This window comes from Daucus carota, chromosome 8 (assembly GCF_001625215.2).
Source record: "Daucus carota subsp. sativus chromosome 8, DH1 v3.0, whole genome shotgun sequence".
In the NCBI taxonomy this organism is placed as follows: Eukaryota; Viridiplantae; Streptophyta; class Magnoliopsida; order Apiales; family Apiaceae; genus Daucus; species Daucus carota.
This window is the reverse complement of record NC_030388.2, coordinates 32,647,659-32,665,089: the sequence shown is the minus strand read 5'-3', so window position 1 is coordinate 32,665,089 and position 17,431 is coordinate 32,647,659. Positions and strand designations below refer to the sequence as shown.

The 17,431-nt window shown below is 35.8% G+C and overlaps 4 protein-coding genes across 4 annotated transcripts; 3 read left to right on the top strand and 1 right to left on the bottom strand.

The window, feature by feature from the left end:
- Nucleotides 1–48: 48 nt before the first annotated feature.
- Nucleotides 49–1,371, top strand: LOC108197184 (small heat shock protein, chloroplastic). Its single transcript, XM_017364725.2, has 2 exons — nt 49–606; nt 784–1,371. Exons 1-2 carry the CDS (start codon nt 372–374, stop codon nt 1,263–1,265), a joined length of 717 nt encoding a protein of 238 aa, XP_017220214.1. The 5' UTR covers nt 49–371; the 3' UTR covers nt 1,266–1,371.
- Nucleotides 1,372–1,397: 26 nt separating this feature from the next.
- LOC108199858 (E3 ubiquitin-protein ligase AIRP2) lies at nt 1,398–4,286 on the bottom strand. Its single transcript, XM_017367859.2, has 5 exons — nt 2,908–4,286; nt 2,609–2,771; nt 2,463–2,529; nt 2,127–2,349; nt 1,398–2,016 (listed from the first exon to the last, which is right to left on the bottom strand). Exons 1-5 carry the CDS (start codon nt 2,991–2,993, stop codon nt 1,809–1,811), a joined length of 747 nt encoding a protein of 248 aa, XP_017223348.1. The 5' UTR covers nt 2,994–4,286; the 3' UTR covers nt 1,398–1,808.
- Nucleotides 4,287–4,641: 355 nt separating this feature from the next.
- LOC108199857 (probable LRR receptor-like serine/threonine-protein kinase At1g67720) lies at nt 4,642–9,435 on the top strand. The gene is made up of 15 exons (XM_017367858.2): nt 4,642–4,781; nt 4,911–5,445; nt 5,603–6,114; nt 6,185–6,320; nt 6,518–6,589; nt 6,675–6,743; nt 6,830–6,901; nt 7,014–7,082; nt 7,270–7,439; nt 7,541–7,794; nt 7,956–8,082; nt 8,156–8,221; nt 8,302–8,488; nt 8,567–8,699; nt 8,945–9,435. Exons 1-15 carry the CDS (start codon nt 4,715–4,717, stop codon nt 9,260–9,262), a joined length of 2,787 nt encoding a protein of 928 aa, XP_017223347.1. The 5' UTR covers nt 4,642–4,714; the 3' UTR covers nt 9,263–9,435.
- A 762-nt stretch (nt 9,436–10,197) lies between these two features.
- Nucleotides 10,198–13,148, top strand: LOC108197451 (E3 ubiquitin-protein ligase AIRP2). The gene is made up of 5 exons (XM_017365078.1): nt 10,198–10,547; nt 11,691–11,853; nt 12,161–12,227; nt 12,344–12,578; nt 12,660–13,148. Exons 1-5 carry the CDS (start codon nt 10,459–10,461, stop codon nt 12,868–12,870), a joined length of 765 nt encoding a protein of 254 aa, XP_017220567.1. The 5' UTR covers nt 10,198–10,458; the 3' UTR covers nt 12,871–13,148.
- Nucleotides 13,149–17,431: the final 4,283 nt, after the last annotated feature.

Below are 17,431 nucleotides of genomic sequence, written 5' to 3'. Positions count from 1 at the left end.
TGAGCAATTTTGTTTCTGGATAAATTTACCTAAATGATTAAGCTCAGACACAACTAACAATCTTTGCTTATACAGATAAATCATGTGAAGATCTTGCTTGGTAGGTAAAAACTGAAAATAAATAACTTTAATCCTTTTAAACGACATCGTTCGGAACATACAGCAGTATAGCACAGAAGCTGCATAACCAAAGATTCCTCTTCTGGAGAAGCCCAGAAACATTATCCCCTGTCAATGTCATGTTCTTGATATCCCCTGCTCTAGAAGTATCATGTATATTCCTCATATCAGCATATATAAGCATACTCCCACAGTCTATTCCATGTACAAGAATTTTCTTCTAACTGATAAACAGAAAATCAAACAAGAAAATGGCTCAATGTCTTTCAAACATGATCACTTCTCACCCAGTTTTATGCCAGAAAAACATAACTTCCAAAACCAAATGGCCCTTCTCCTCAAATGGTCTAAAAATAGGCCATTTTGCTGGTATCAAAGCAAGTGTCCATAAAGACAGCCTTGATCATTTGCAAAAAGCCAACAACTATAAACCCCAACAAAAACAGCAACAATTCAAGAAAAGAACTCCCCAAGTAACACCCATTGGTATATAATCCCCCCCCCCCGTCCTTTCCCTCTCATAACTTGAAATTAAATCCTTGTATCTTTTTCTGTTTTGTTACTGATAAATGATAATGCTGTACATACCTTGTGTTCTTGTTGTCAATTCCATAACTTCTGTTCATGTAGCCTAAAGTTGTGTATATTATTATGTACATGCAGGTTTGTGGGATAGGTTTCCAACAGCAAGAACAGTGCAGCAAATGATGGACACAATGGACAGAATAATAGACGACCCTTTGGCCTACAGTGGAAATAGCGGCGCATGGCCTTCCCAGCTGAGAAGTGAGAGTGGGAGATACACCAGAGGAAGAACACCATGGGAGATCAAAGAAAGAGAAGGAGACTATAAGATCAGGTTTGACATGCCTGGTATGGCTAAACAGGATGTTAAAGTATGGATTGAAGAGAAAATGCTGGTAGTTGAAGCTGAAAAAAAGATCGAGACTAATGAAGAAGAAAAAGGCAGTGATAAACAAGAAGGATGGCCTGCTGAGAGTTTCGGAAAATACAGCTTTAGAATTGTGTTGCCTGAGAACATTCAGTATGAAAATATTAGAGCTGAAGTGAAAGATGGTGTGTTGTATATAAACATACCAAAAGCTAGTGTTTCTTCCAGGATTTTGGATATCAATGTGGAATGAGAGTTTATTCTTCTGATAATGCTGCTATGATTCTGGTTCTTGAATATTTTTTTCAATTGTTATGCGATTTGATATTTTTTGATGCTGAAATTTCAAAAAACATTTAGACAAGATTGCATACTTCAACCACGGCATTGTTATAATGTTTACAGTCATTGTTCTTAAACTTAATATTTACATAGAAAACAAGGATCAGGGATATCTGGAATTTGCCATTTCAATTCAACACTCAGGTTCGAAAAATATCTGAGCTGATTGGCATAGGCATTTCTTCTGCTATCTGTGCATCACAAACCTCTGTCATATCTGTAAAGGTCTTCATACCAGCAGCAACATACTGAAGGTTTCCCTGGACAAGTTCTGAGAATCTCCTCAGTTTTATGCTTTCGTCAAATAAATAAAATTTACGTCTGATTGCTTTCTATGCAGCTACTAGACATGAAGAGACTCCAATTTGCAATGATAAATGAGAGTATCATGTGTTAACATCAGATACTTTTGACTTAGTGTGTTTTCCTATCTGCTGTTTCCATGAAAACTATGTCAGATCAGATATTCGTAAAGTAATAAATGGGTATCCGGAACCATAAGTGGCAAGTTTTCAATGTACAGGTAAAAATGTCGAATGTTCTCTTTTGCAAGAGTGACCATATCCAGAACATCATTTCTGTTCATGAGAAACCAAAGATCTCCAGAGCCGACCTTCTTTAGATTGCCACGACAGAAAGGGCACGACTGAGATCGTGCATTCCTGTTAAACATCATTGAAGTGAAACAGAAAAGATAAATTTACATTTACAATTAATAGAGCGGTGTCATGAAAGAAGCTGCAGACAGTTATGCTATATAAGTTGTCAGTACCAGTCCTCGAAACAGGTTATGCACATAGAGTGTCCGCAATTAGGCAAAACAGCATCTGTACAAGCTTCCATGCAAATTCCACATTCCTCATCTCCCCAAGGATCTTCAGCAGAAAGTTTCTCCTTCTCATCGACAGAAACCTCAACTGACTGAGTATCATTCTTCTTTTCTTTTAACAAAGTTACGTCGTCTTCAAGTTGCTTCAGGGAAGGATATATAATAGCTGCAGTAGATATCAAACAAGAAAATAAGACACTTATAAGCAAAGAAAGGAAAGTTTAAGAGTCAAGAAATCAAATATGTGCTAATTAAGAATCCTTTGATAGAAGAAGAGACCATAGAATTCCCTTAGAGTAGCTATTCTATTTCTTGAGGACTCTGTTGGCACCCCATCAACATATACCTGAAATGTCATCAAACTGAGAATTTTAGATAATTATATTGTGATGCCTAAGAAACTGAAAAAAAACAACATGTCTCACCTGGTAAATTAGTATCTGCAGAAGGCCTAGATAACTTATAACACTATCTGTACAACTATAGTCCATCCATTCGACGAGAAACAGCAGAAGGGGAGCAAAAGAGCCATAATGTAGCTTCATGTAGAGACTATCCCCGCCATAGTCTTGTTGCAGAGCAAAAGCCCTGTAAAACCAACACAGAAACCGTAATAAAGATCAGATCTTTCTTAGCTCTGGCACTTGTTTATCAGCATCCAGGTACCGAGAGCATCAATTTTTACAGAAGCTGAATACTTGAAGCAAAGAAAATACGGACTTACAGGTTATTGGCATGTTGTATATGAGATTCGAGTGTCTTAACAGAATCTTTAAAAGAAGATTTCTGGGAATTTTCTTTTTGCCACATTTAAATCTTATGAACTCCTCTTTTTTCTCTTCTGTGCAAGTGAGTTCTTGGAGGTGGCGATCAAAAAGTGACAGGCTTTGTTTGTTATATGAAGTACAAAACTGATAATCGACGGATAAGTAAAAGTCTAAGGCAGTTAGTTAACTTAGCTTGATGGTCTAAACTTCCCTAACTAGTACAAGTAAAGAAAGGTATATGTATGTAAAATGTATCAATCTCTTGCTTCATTTCTTCCTAATTCTTTCTTCACCGCTACTAATTCTTGTTGCCCTCTGCATTGTATATACTTGTCACGGCTAAGAACATAAAATCTTCAGCAAGAACATGAAATCAGTCAGCTAGAAGGCGAGACCTCGATTAAAATATATCCTTTCTGTTACATTCCTAGTGATCGATGTCAGTGACAAAAGTCTTATACTCGGACTCAGCTAGATACGTGTCCATGTGGACTCGGTAATATTTCGAAAAATGTACGTGTTTCTGGCCTAAAATAAGTGTCGGAGTCCAAGTATTCATATTCGAATGTCGAGTGTTGACTCGGGTACTTCGAGACAAAATGAAGAGTTCGACAAACATAGGAAACAAGTGTGCTATGGAAGTCTGGATCCTAAATCAACTTCTTTTTTAGATAATGTAGGTGAAATTTCATAATCATATATACTATAAAAGGAAACTCATTAACTGGGAATAACATTCTTGCAACTTTATTTAGAGTTCAACAAGAAATCTCTTCAAAGAAGAGACAAATTTCTAATTTTAGTTTTTTTGTTGATATTTGTTCTTAAAGGCATCAGATTTGTTTTCCACAGTATGAATGGGCCAACTCCAACACAATGATAAAAACATGCACTAGTACCCAAAGGCCCACAGGCCACATCAACAACTTAATGGATTCTACTCTTCCTACAACAGAAAAAAAAGTCTAAATCATATTACAATATTAAATATCATTCATCGACCCGGATTCATGACAAACTTATGTTATCATGTATGGTTTATGAGATGACACAAGACGCTGTAACAATTATTTGTCAGAAACCCGAAAATAATGGACATGGGGGACCAGATTAATGAAATACTTAACACTGAATACTTTTTCAAAGGTTAAAGCGTGTAGGTCCAAAGCAACAACACTATATAGATTTGGTTGTACACACAAAAAGCAAAAGATAACTAAAGCAAAGAACATGGTAGGAATATTTTCATATATCTGTTTCATTACCATCTTTTTCCTTTTTCTTACTTTAACGATTCCTTAGCCTGGTTAGCACACAGGACTATTAATGGTATTTCCCTCGTCTCTCTCTACGGGATATCGAGGGTTCGATGACATGTACGTAAGTGTGTTTAATTATATAAAAAGGACGGTCAATACACTGGGAGTGTAATGAATTTCTTTACCAAAGCAACAAAAAGGAAACCAAAAGTTAAAAATAAATATGAAACCATAAAGCATATTCTTTAATTTGAATGAGCTGAATGAGCATCAGTGTATGACATTCCACAAACACAACTAGTGAAAAAGTTCAAGTGGAGGAAAGTTATGTTAGATGCTGAACCTCAACGTCGTATTCAGTGTACAAGACTTCAGAAGGCGCTCGCCTCTCCTCTGTCGAATCCGTGACCTGCACTTGAATGATAATTCTAATCTTGTTATTTGCTGAGAACCTCACCAGACACTTTGGCAACTTTTGGGATCTCAAACACCTAATCTAATCTTCATGGGCTTAAGCTGCTATGCCATCTTATTTCTTGGCCTAGTTCCGGCTCTTATGTGCCAAGTTACAGGTATGCTCTCTCCTCCTCTGCGCGTAGTTAGGCTTCAATTTTTATTCTATATAAATTACGCGATTGAAGTTCTGTTCAAGATTTGAGGATCTAAGAACCTAAATGTAATAAAACAAATTTAACATGCAGAGTTTGTCAGTATAGACTGTGGAGGCACAAAGAATTACACTGACCTTAACACAGGCCTAGAATGGATTTCGGATACTGGATTTATTAACCATGGAAAATCAGTCAGGCTGGAGAATCCAGATGCAACTTCATCACAGTATCAAACACGAAGAGACTTTCCTATCGACGACAAGAAGTACTGCTACACTCTGAGAACCGAAGAGAGGAGGAGGTACCTTGTCAGAGCAACATTTCTATATGGAAACTCTGCAGAGAACACGTATCCGAAGTTTTGGCTTTACTTGGATGCAACCAAATGGTCAACTGTGACTATTATGGATGCCTCAAAGGTACATGTTAAAGAAATGATCATCAGGGCTCCTTCAAGTTCAATTGATGTCTGCCTCTGTCATGCAACAACAGGTTCTCCGTTTATTTCCACTCTTGAGCTGCGCCCTTTAAATCTTTCAATGTATGCCACAGAGTTTGAGGATGATTTTTACCTAAAGGTGGCAGCAAGAGTCAATTTTGGGGCTGCAAGTGTTCAGGCCATACGGTAAGCTCTCAGCCTCTTATGCAATGTTATTATGTCAATATCCGAAAGTAAATTTGCTCACCACGGAGGAAGATGACTGAGAGTAATACTTAAAACAGAGAACTCTACATTAAGACAAGCTAAGCCTGCAATCACATATCAATGATATTTCTTTCAGGTATCCGGATGATCCATATGATCGCATATGGAGTTCTGATCTTGAAAAGAGGCAAAATTTTCTTGTGGGAGTGGCACCGGGTACCAGAAGAATCAACACGACAAAGTACATAAACACAAACACTAGAGAGTATCCACCAAACAAAGTAATGCAAACTGCAGTTGTTGGCACCAGAGGCAGGCTTACTTATAGACTAAACCTCGAAGATTTCCCTGCCAATGCTCGAGCTTATGCATACTTTGCTGAAATTGAAGACTTGGGTACTTTGGACAGTAGGAAATTTAGAATAGAGCAACCTTACATGCCTGACTACTACAATGCTGTAGTTAATATTGCTGAAAATGCCAACGGAAGCTACACTTTATATGAACCAAGCTTCATGAATGCAACACTTGATTTTGTATTATCGTTCTCTTTTGTCAAGACACAGGATTCTACTCGAGGACCACTCCTAAATGCAATTGAAATAAGCAAATATGTGCAGATTGCCAAGAAGACAAATATGCAGGATGGTAAGAGTTGTGCTGCAGCATAAACCAAAATTTTCTATATGATATGTACTAACCAGTTTCCATTTTGTAGTAAATATTCTCAACTCACTCCGAGCCAAGTCTAAAGACAGTAATTGGGTGGATGAAGATGGCGGAGATCCTTGTCTCCCTACACCGTGGGAATGGGTGACCTGCAGCTCTGATATACAACCAAGAATCACAAAAATGTGAGTGCCTGACTCTCTTGAAGTAACTTTTAGGTTGATAAATTAATTTAATATCAAGACTATACATTTTATCTAATGGACCAAGTCTCAAAATAATCTCAAACTTCCATTCATGAACATGATCATATACAACTGAATTATATAGATAATTGAAAAGCTAATGTACATTCATGCGATTGATGGAAAAATTTGAACAGTGCACTGTCAGGAAAGGATGTCGAAGGTAACATCCCGCCTGAGCTCAATAACATGGATGGATTGATTGAGTTGTAAGTGCAGTTGAACAGAGAGAATATGCTTTCTTTTGTTATGTTGTTGACTAAAACCACAACCTGATTGCTACTTCTATTTTAGGTGGTTAGATGGGAACTCCTTTCAGGGTCCAATCCCTGACATTAGTAACCTCATTAATCTACAAGTATTGTAAGTTCATTTCCTTGCAATTCACTACTTTACACAAATTATATCAGAATGTTTGATGACCAATTGTCACCTTTGGTTGAGTGCAGGCATCTAGAGAACAACAAACTGACGGGTCCATTACCGCCTTATCTGGGTAGTTTGCCAAGCTTAAGAGAATTGTATGAAGAGATTTACTCAGCATGTCCTTTAGATCACTAAGTTTCTGTTTCAGTGCTGCATTTGATGCTGTTTGTATGCTAAGTGATGAAATATGTTGTTACCTATTTGCAGGTACGTCGATAATAATTCTTTGACAGGAGATATCCCTTCAGCACTGTTAAAGGGAAAAGTGAAACTTGGGTGAGTATGCTTCATAAACAGATATTTGTAAATATATAAAAGCTGCAGACTGATTAAGGAAATGGAATAAATTGAAATCTTCAACAAGCATGCCTGCGAGCAACAGAAAAATGTCGAAATACAATAATAGAGAAAGGCATTCTTCATACAGTCTACTCAGTGAAAATAATAGGATTGTATCTTGCAGATATGAAGGTAATCCCGGTCTAAGAAATGTGACTAAGCATAAAAGAAATCGCAGAGTAATTGTTGGAGTTGCCATTGGAGTGCTAGCAATTCTTCTACTTTTGTTAATAGGAAGCTTGCTGCTTCTGTGTCGTCTTCAGAAGAAGAGATCTCACCAAAATAATGCAAAAAGTATGGCCTTTCTCTGTTCAATCTATCTTTATTTTTTTTTTCTTATATTAATTTTTGTTATTTATTTCTGAACTGTGCACTCCTTGTTTACTGTCAATCAGGTGATAGCCTGCGTACTAGTACTAAGAGATCCTCTGCATTTTCAATAGCACGAGGGGGGAGCTTAATGGAAGAAGGAGTTGCATACCATATAACATTCTGCGAGATAGAAGAAGCTACTAAAAACTTTTCCAAGCAAATTGGTAAAGGAAGTTTCGGACCTGTGTATTATGGGAAAATGAAAGATGGCAAAGAAATTGCAGTTAAAATTATGGCTGATTCTTCTAGTCATGGAACCCGACAATTTGTTACTGAGGTAGCTATGTATTCCTTGTTTGCATAGACTTCTGCATTTAGTACTGATGATAAACATATAATAATCAAGTATAAGAAATTAGTAAAAATAAAAGAAATTTGCATCATCCCTTGTTTTGCATCTTATCCAAAGCAATAAGTGTTCTTAAAGCTTACTTGCAGATTGCTCTCTTGTCAAGAATCCACCACAGAAATTTGGTTCCTTTAATTGGATATTGTGAAGAAGAAAATCAGAGTATGCTAGTTTATGAATACATGCACAATGGAACTTTGCGAGATCACATGCATGGTATGGAGCTTCAACCTGCCAAAAGTCTGTTAGTCAAAAATAAAAATATATGACATCAGTTATTCACTTGCAGATTCTTCCAACCAGAAGCAGTTAGACTGGCTAGCTCGACTCCGGATTGCTGAAGATGCAGCTAAAGGTTAGTACCTTATATCTTCTGCTCATGTAGCAGTAGTTAATCTGACTGATACTGCAGCTAAGACTTAATATTCTCTTCAGGCCTCGAATACTTGCACTCTGGATGCAACCCAAGTATCATTCACCGCGATGTAAAGACAAGTAATATTCTCCTAGATATTAACATGAGAGCAAAAGTATCTGATTTTGGACTATCAAGGCAAACTGAAGAAGATCAAACTCATATATCAAGTGTAGCTCAAGGAACCGTCGGATACCTTGATCCAGGGTAAGCCATGTCCTGTAATTGCATACTGTCATCTGTTCCTCTTGGTCCCGCTAACAATGTAGCACTATTAATAAACAGGTACTACGCAAACCATCAATTAACCGAAAAAAGTGATATTTATAGCTTCGGAGTTGTTCTGTTAGAACTGATCTCAGGAAGAAAACCTATATCAGCAGAAGAATTTGGCCTTGACTGGAGCATTGTTCACTGGGTAAGCCTTTTAATCTCCACGCTAACAAATTAACGTCATTACTGGTACACGATCAACTCTCCCAAAACCTCAAGGTATTGCAAGAAACCACTAAATTGATTCTGCTCATAGGCCTAAATCCAAGTTCTTATACCATGTTAAATACCAATTTTCCAAAACCTTAAAGTGCTAGTTAAAGCCACTAAATCGATTAGCACATGGACCGTCTTCACATTCCTGAGTTACATACTGAATTTGAATTGCAGGCAAGGTCCATGATCCGAAAAGGAGACATAATAAGCATCATAGACCCTTCCCTAGCAGAAAAGGTCAAAATTGAATCCATATGGAGGGTTGCAGAAGTAGCAATACAATGTGTCGAACAACACTCATCTTCGCGGCCTAGAATGCAAGAAATCATTCTGGCTATACAGGATGCAATCAAAATTGAGAAAGGCTGTGACAAAATAACCTCAGGAACTTCAAAATCAGAATCATCGCGCAGAACATTACTGACTAGCTTTCTTGACGACATCGATAGCCCAGAATTATCCGACGAATCTCTAGCTCCATCTGCAAGATAAAAATTCTTCTGCTACTACTAACTTTTCTTCAGTATGTAATTTTGTCTAAATTTTTTGTAACACTTGTAGATGATATGCCTGGACCAAGGCACTCCACAAACACAACATAGTGTACCCGGACATCTCGAAATTTAAATACTCATGCACACTCTCGAAACTTATTTACAAACTTATTTACATGAATTTGAAATAGATTATCCATAAAAGGAAAGACTGCTACAAAGACTCTTCTCCATTGGCAGACGGCCTAAAATTTTGCAAAAATATTCCATAAATTATTTAAATCAAGATATGATATTATACAATCATTCGTGCGGCCAAAGAAACTGTCAGAGCAAGTAATAGAACAAGTCAAATATTCAATCTTGATACAACAGATTATAATTTTTTTATTTAATATTATTTATTTAATCTGCAAAGCTGTCTGCTTAGCACATGTATTATCCAAAACACAACAATCATGTTAGCAGTTAAATGATAGATTAAGTAACAAACTAGCCTACTTCCTTAGGTCCATTTTTGTTGAGAGAGAATATAAATTAGCCCAACTACTACCTAAACACGCATATGATTATAAATAATTGCTTTGCTCGTAACAATAATTGAATTTTAATATTAAAATATTAATAATATCTATAATTCATAAGAGTATACACAACTATTATTGATAAAATATTTGATAGATTAAAGATGATATAGGTATTCGGTTCAGATTTTAATAAATTTTATCAGATAATAAATGATCAAGAAATTTTAAAAATGTGTTGAGAGTTAGGTTAGATATTGACACCAAATAAATTTTAATTTCTTTTGCTTTAATATATATAAATTTAAGAGATTTTTAAATTTGAAAAAGGGGTAAAGAGAATAAATGATGTTTGTGATGACAACCAAAGCACCTAAAAAGAAACCCATAAATACTCTCCACTTGTATTAGAAAATGACATTCATCAATTTTCATTTCACCAACAAAACCCAAAGGACTTTCCTACTCTTTAAGCCACCCCTTTAGGCTAAAACTCAAAAGATTTTATCTTTATAGTGAATTCTTGAATCTTTGTCTTTGGGCACAAATATTTGGTCCTCAAGAAGCTAGTGGTGGTGGTGTTTTCAGATTTTTTTGGGTTTTTTGTGTCGAAGAAAGGTAAAGATAAGAGCTTTATTGATAGTTTTGATTAAAGCAGAGAGGAAAAGAGATGGATATGGTGCATTACCCTTATGGGAGGTCTTCTTATGAGGACTCTTTGAAGCTCCTGGAGGCTGATATTCAGCACGCCAATGCTCTGTAAGCTCTCTCTCTCTCTCTCTCTCCCCCCTCTCCCTCTCCCTCTCCCTCTCTCTCTCTCCCTCTCCCCCTCCCTCTCCCTCTCCCTCTCCCCCTCCCTCCCCCCCTCTCCCCCTCCCTCCCTCCCTCTCCCTCTCCCCTCCCTCCCCTCTCTCTCCTCTCCCCTCCCCCTCTCTCTCCTCCCCCCTCCCTCTGTGTGTGTGTGTGTTTCTTTGACTTGGGGGCTTGCTTTTATATTTTTTGATTTTGCTAGTTTGTTTTATGAGCTTCTTTTTAGGTGATGATTCTGTACTGCTTTGCAATTAGGTTAATTGTATAATTTGAACATTGTTATTAATTGAAGCTGTGTAAAAGGGCCTTTGTTTCTGAGGTATTAATTTGTTATACCTCATTTCACAGTAATTTTGTGATAACTTTTTTTTTTTTAAAGATTAATAGTGCACTAAGGGCCTGCTCCTGCCTTTTCTAAAAAAGGAAGTAAAAGTTTTGAAATGAAAGTTTGTTAAAATTGCATTCCTTTCCTCTTGCTTTCATCCTTCTCAGAAACACGGAACACAAATAGGAATGGAAGTTTTACTACTTTACCTCCTCTTAACTTGCTTCGCCCATTATTTGAAACTCGGGAGCATGGCGTAAATTCCTCAAGTCTGATGTTGAAGGTTTATACTATATATTATTACTTAAAGTAAATGCTCTTATATTGAGTATCAAAATGGAGCAAAATAAGCGATTCCTAAATCTGTAATTTTTTTTTAAGAAAGTGAGATTCCTTATGTAGAAATGAGGAAGTGACAAGTGGTTTTTGTACAAAAGATTGATAAGTGAAGAGTGGTCATGCTTTGTTTCTTCGGTTACTATATATTTGGATTCCAAAATTAGATATTTAAAATTTTGGAAGGAATTGTTTTTTCCCCCCTACAGTTTTTGGATTTGAATGTGAATGTTGCTAGGGTATAAACGTGCAAATTTTTAAGCTTTTAAATATATGGTGGGTCTGAATTTGATTCTGAGCAGATTTATTTTGACTTGCAAGTATTACTGAGATTAAACAAGCTAAAAACTTGGAGATGGATTATAAACTAGATTTCATTTAATGAATTGCTATAGTAGCTTTTTGGCGAGTCAGTAACTTTTAAATTCCAGGGCTGCTGCGATTCCAAAAGGAAAGGGTGGTGCTCGACTACAAATGACATTGGCATACAATAATTTGGCACCTTTCCTGTTGTTTCTGCTACAATGGATCGATAGTTCATGCACATGTCTACTTCCAAGATATCTAAATCTTTTTGAAATCCTTGTGCACAAGGTCAGATTTTAGTTTTGCTCACTGTAATTTCTTGAACTTCATATCCCACAGCCTGCTTATTCTGAAAAAATAGGATAAAGGCTGAGATATATTCATACACTTGCCATGAAAAGGATATTCTTGAATATAAAATGTATTAGATCAGCACTTACTACTCTTCTAGTAGCTTTAAGCCTCTTGATGTCGTTCTTTTACAGGGATTATATGAAACATTTCAATTGTACAATTGTTTTCGTGGAATATTTCCCTGTTTGTTGCAATTATGTTTCACTTTTGTGATTGCCTGATGGCATATCCCTTCTTACAGGTATACACAGATGAGAGACGTAATGTATCAGCACTTGGCAGGAAGGCAACAATCAGCGAATTCTATGGTTTGTTGCTTATCACTATTTATGATATTGTGGACAAGATCGCAGAAATCAGTAGAACTATTTTCTTTGGACAATGCAATCATAATCATTTTTGCCTTTTTTGGGAAATTATGCAGCCGTTATATTGCCGTCTCTTCAAGGTCTCCATAATGACTTGGTAGATATGGATATTACAAGTAATGAGAAGCCTGGAACAGAGATCAATAGCAAGGAGAGACTGCGAAACGATACAAGTCTGTCAAATATTGATTTGGAGAGAGAAGCCGAATGTGGAATATGCTTAGAGCTCTGCCCCAAAATTGTTTTGCCTAATTGTTGTCATTCAATGTGCATTAACTGCTACCGTGATTGGTAAACTGCCTTTACTTTCATCTTGGTTTCACATTTCTCTCACCTGTAATGCCTTATCTCAAACTTCTCACTAATTTACAGGAATTCAAGGTCGGAAGCCTGTCCATTTTGTCGTGGTACCATAAAGAGAGTCATGTCAAGAGATTTATGGGTTCTCACTTCTGGAGACGACATAATTGAAACTGATACAGTTCTTAAGGAGGACTTGCAGCGTTTCTACCTATATATTAGCAAGCTGCCTAAAGATACCCCAGATGCGCTTTTCTTTATGTATTATGAGTATCTAATATAATCTTGAATGAAGTCAAGAAATGTGTTGTACAGATAGAAAAGGCCGACCTGTCAATGTACATAGAGTCCGGCTGGTTACTACATTAACGTAACAGCTTAATAATACGCGGAGGTTAATAAATGTCGTTATGATACATCAAAAAGATTTTATCTCGGAACCTTGATAGTTTGTGTACTTGCCTTCTCTGTCAAAAATGACCATCAATGTGCATTTGTATTTGTCAATGTGTATTTTATGTTACTACAAGGGTAGTTATATGAATTTTCAGTGATCTGCGATTTTGCTCTAGACATGATGCTTCCTCGGAGAAAATAAGGCTTTGTAATGTACTTAATGGCATGGGACGTGCATCAGTGTTTGAATTAAGATTTAAGTTACTTGAAATATGTTCCTGGCTAGACCTCGATATTTCATTTCATTCACATTCTCATTGATCTACATTCACGTTAAGATGAAAGAAGCAATATTTTCGCTACAGTAACCATTAATCAGTGAAATCTAATGAGTTTCTTTGTATAACAGGGAATCTAGATGCTATATGCTACCCTGCTGATGGGCGTCCGCTGGACAAACTAAAGGGGTGTTTGGTTCATGGTTAATAAGCCTGGTTAACGGGAATCGGAACCTTAATCACATGACAAGTGTTTGGATTAGTTATTTGGTGCTATGGAATGGGAACCCCAATTCTTGTAGTTGGTTAAATCATACCCTTCCTATCCTTAGCTTACCATACCATTCCCATTTCCATTAACCTTCATTCTCATATCCTCCATTACCATTCCCGATTCTCATTCCCAACCTTAATCCAAACACCTCCGAACCAGCTCCCGTGAATCCATTAACAAGTCCACTATAAAAGTTTAACGAAATAAATTAGTTTTAATTATTTGAATTATTCAACAGCGCTTCAAAACTATTTTATCGTATGTATTAATACATGCACGTACTAACTCTCAGTTTCTTTTTTTTTTTTTTTTTTGAAGCAAAGGTGTTAATCTAATAACAAAAAGCCATACGGCATCTACACCAATGATCGAGTCGAACAAACAGTAATTTGCAATCGCCTGTTCTCATAAGGAGACAGTTAAACGATATTTTGAAGAAAATGTATATACAAATACAAGTACCCGCTTCATGCATCCTCGTTGAATTACTGGTACCCTCTTCATCATGCCCTGACAGAGCTATCGTTTGAGCTATCGACCAAAACGGTGATTCCATACAAACTTTCATCACCAAATCAAAAACCCCGCTTACAATTAAGAAGCGAAAAACAAAACTCTCACCAGGGAGAGAAAACAACCTTAGATCTGAAGCACAACCACAAAAACAAGAGAAATCAGACTGAAAATCCACCCGCTTGAAAACAGAGAAGAAAGACACCGAAATCTCCGATGGTTTTAGATCTAAGAATTCTCCCGAGAATAGATCCGGAGCAAAACCACAAAAATAAGAGAAATCAGACTGAAACTCACCCGCTTGGAAGAGAGACGGTGAAATCTCCGATGGTTTTAGATCTAAGTTTCTCGAGAAGATGTATTATTCAAAAAACTAGAAAGAAAAACAAAGCAATCAAGTGATTCGGGGCTTGGTCAGACAGAATTAGGGTTAAGGGAGATCTAACTCTCAGTTTCTAACACCAGAATATTTGGATAAGAACTCAATTTGATTTATTTATTTGATTAATTTTGGTTTTTCATATGATTTCGCAGCTGTCAGCTAACGACAACACCAAAAAACCAATGGATCCTAGCAAATTTAAACAAAGGCGAGTCATGCATAGCAGAGCTATAATGGAGTAGTGTACAACCGGAGACAATAAAATTCATTTTACTTGCCTTGGTAGAGTAGCTAGGAAACAAGCAAGAAATTCAAGAAACCTTAAACACATTCATTTCTCATCACAATTACACCCTTTACAGTGCATCCTATCATTAACTAACATCCCAGGTCTAAATCCTCTCGCAAGAATAAGATCTACGTATATCTAATTATTGATCAGTTCTCTCTTACTTTTTTAATTTTTTAATTACAGAGTATTCTTTAGATAAATTTTTCTAAATTTTGGAAGATGTCTTGGGAGGGGAATATTATATCCGGATAATGGGCATCTTATCGAGAAAGCAAGCACGTAGAGTAAGCAAAAAGTTGCAAAGGAAAATAATACTCCCTCCGTCTCTAAAAACATTGTCCGTTTGAAATATTGACACTGTTCATAACACGATACAAATTACTAATTTACGTCTAATTTATAAGATAAAATATAGTCATGAGTGATCTTGGATTCGTATTTATGGGTACCTTTGATGAAATTTTTATATTTAATACTAATATAATCAAAAATATTAATGATCAAAAGTGTGTATTGGAAAACGTGATAAAAACAAACAGGAAAAGTATTTAGGTACGGAAAGAGTCCCTGCACAGTTACATGCGGTACATATATAAAAGAATTCATAAACTAACAAACTTGCAATAATGGACGGAGAAGACGACTTTGATGTCCACATCGTCAATCACCTACGTTAAATTTAATAGGTTTAACAGAATATTTTGTTCTCAATTGTGCAACATTATTTTCTTTACTGATTGGCTTAGATACAGAGTGTTAAACTTTCAAGCAATTCATTAAATTAAATTTCTGATAAATCTCAATAAATCAAACAATTATTTTCGATTTTCGATTTTCATAATCAGAATTAAGTTGAAATAAAGTCGATAAAATTTTTACAGGTCAATTTTGTAAAACTTTGATCTTCTTGTCAAACTTCTATATGGCTATAGTCTATAGTACTATATGATAACTTGGTATCTAAAGATAATTTGCAAGTTCATTAAGATGCGCTTGAGGTAACATGGTGAAAAGCTTATAAAAATTAGAGTCGTAGAAAATGGAGATTGATAATTACGTATTGTCATTTACACTTGTGGATACGAAACATGTCAAAACAAGATTCCAATAGTGTTGTAACACTCTGTACATGTTAGATTCTTCCTCTCGCCTAGCTATTATCTGCTCCTCAAGAAATATCGATCACTTGAGATTCTTCGCGGAGATCAAGTTGCGAGAAAATGGAGTTTGAAAATGGAGTAATTTTGTGATTTAACGTTAAATAATTAACTATTAACATAAACCAAATAATTAAGCTAATTCACGAAATGAGCAGATAAAAATCAAATACATCGAATGTGTACTTAAGTAGTTGTCTATTTAATTTATACTACTCCATCCGTCCCAATGGATTCTTTACGGTCTCCTCTTTTGGACGTCCTACTCTTTTTTTTAATGAGTCCCACCACTTTCTTATTTTTTTTTTTCACACTACTTTCTACTCCACTATCTATTTTTATATATTAAAAATCAATGGGTTCCATTACTTCACCCACTTTTTTTTTTATTTTTCCACTATTTCATACATATTTTTTAACCTCCGTGCCCAAACTCAATGTAAACAATTGAAGGGGGCGGAGGGAATATTATTTATGTCTCCGGTATTTTTATGTCACACCCTAACTCGCCTAACGTGTCAGGATTGTAATTTGATTTGTTTGAACTGAAGCTTGATAATGATGCCCATGAGTGAACAATGTGGCCCTAATTTCGGCACCAGCTAAATATAGTTTTTCATTTTAAGTTTTATCAATATCATTTTTGAGTGTTGTTGCGTGGACCTAGATAGCAGCATCAATGTGTTTTTAAATTTTCAATAATTTTAATTACTAAATATTTTACAAGATGAAATTACTTTTCTAAACACAATGATATCCGCATCAACTCCGATATTATTTCATAACCGATATATATCAAACACCACCAAATGATAATATCGAAGACATTGATGCCGACAGACTTGTACAAATTTTCGTTCAAATAATCACACTTTATGTTTGTGGAAACATATAGTATATCATTTATAAGATATATAAATTGGGTTCGAATCCCGGGCAATTATATGCCCGGGACTGATTAACTGGCTTACAGGTTTTGGGCCGTTGGATGCATATTCAGCGGTCAGGATCATATTAAAATTTTAACATGTCCAACGCATTTTTAGCGTTGGACGGGGATTCTTGTGTCCAGCGCTAAAAAAACGCCGGACATACTAAAATTTTAATATGATCTTAGGGCAGCTGGATATGCATCCAACGGCCCAAGAGGTGTATGCTACCTAACTGCGCCACACAGCCATTAATGACGGTGGACCTCGACCCATATAAATTAAATTATTAAATATAACTATAAAATTTGATCAAATATTATGCATGCGCATTATTTTTTTCACTTTTAATGGTGATGATTGGTTGGATTACGGTTTTAATTATATTCAATATCACGAGATTTATATGATATACATCTGATGATTATTTTTTATTAAATTTCTGAAATTTCAGGATGACGTCACAACATAAAAAATAATAAATGATAAAAAGACAAAATAAAAGTAACTACTGCATTTAGAATGTGTATGTGCAAAATGATAAACATGACAATATAATATGATAAAATATAGAAAAATGAAATACGAAAATATAAAAATATAAAAAATAATTATCTATGTGG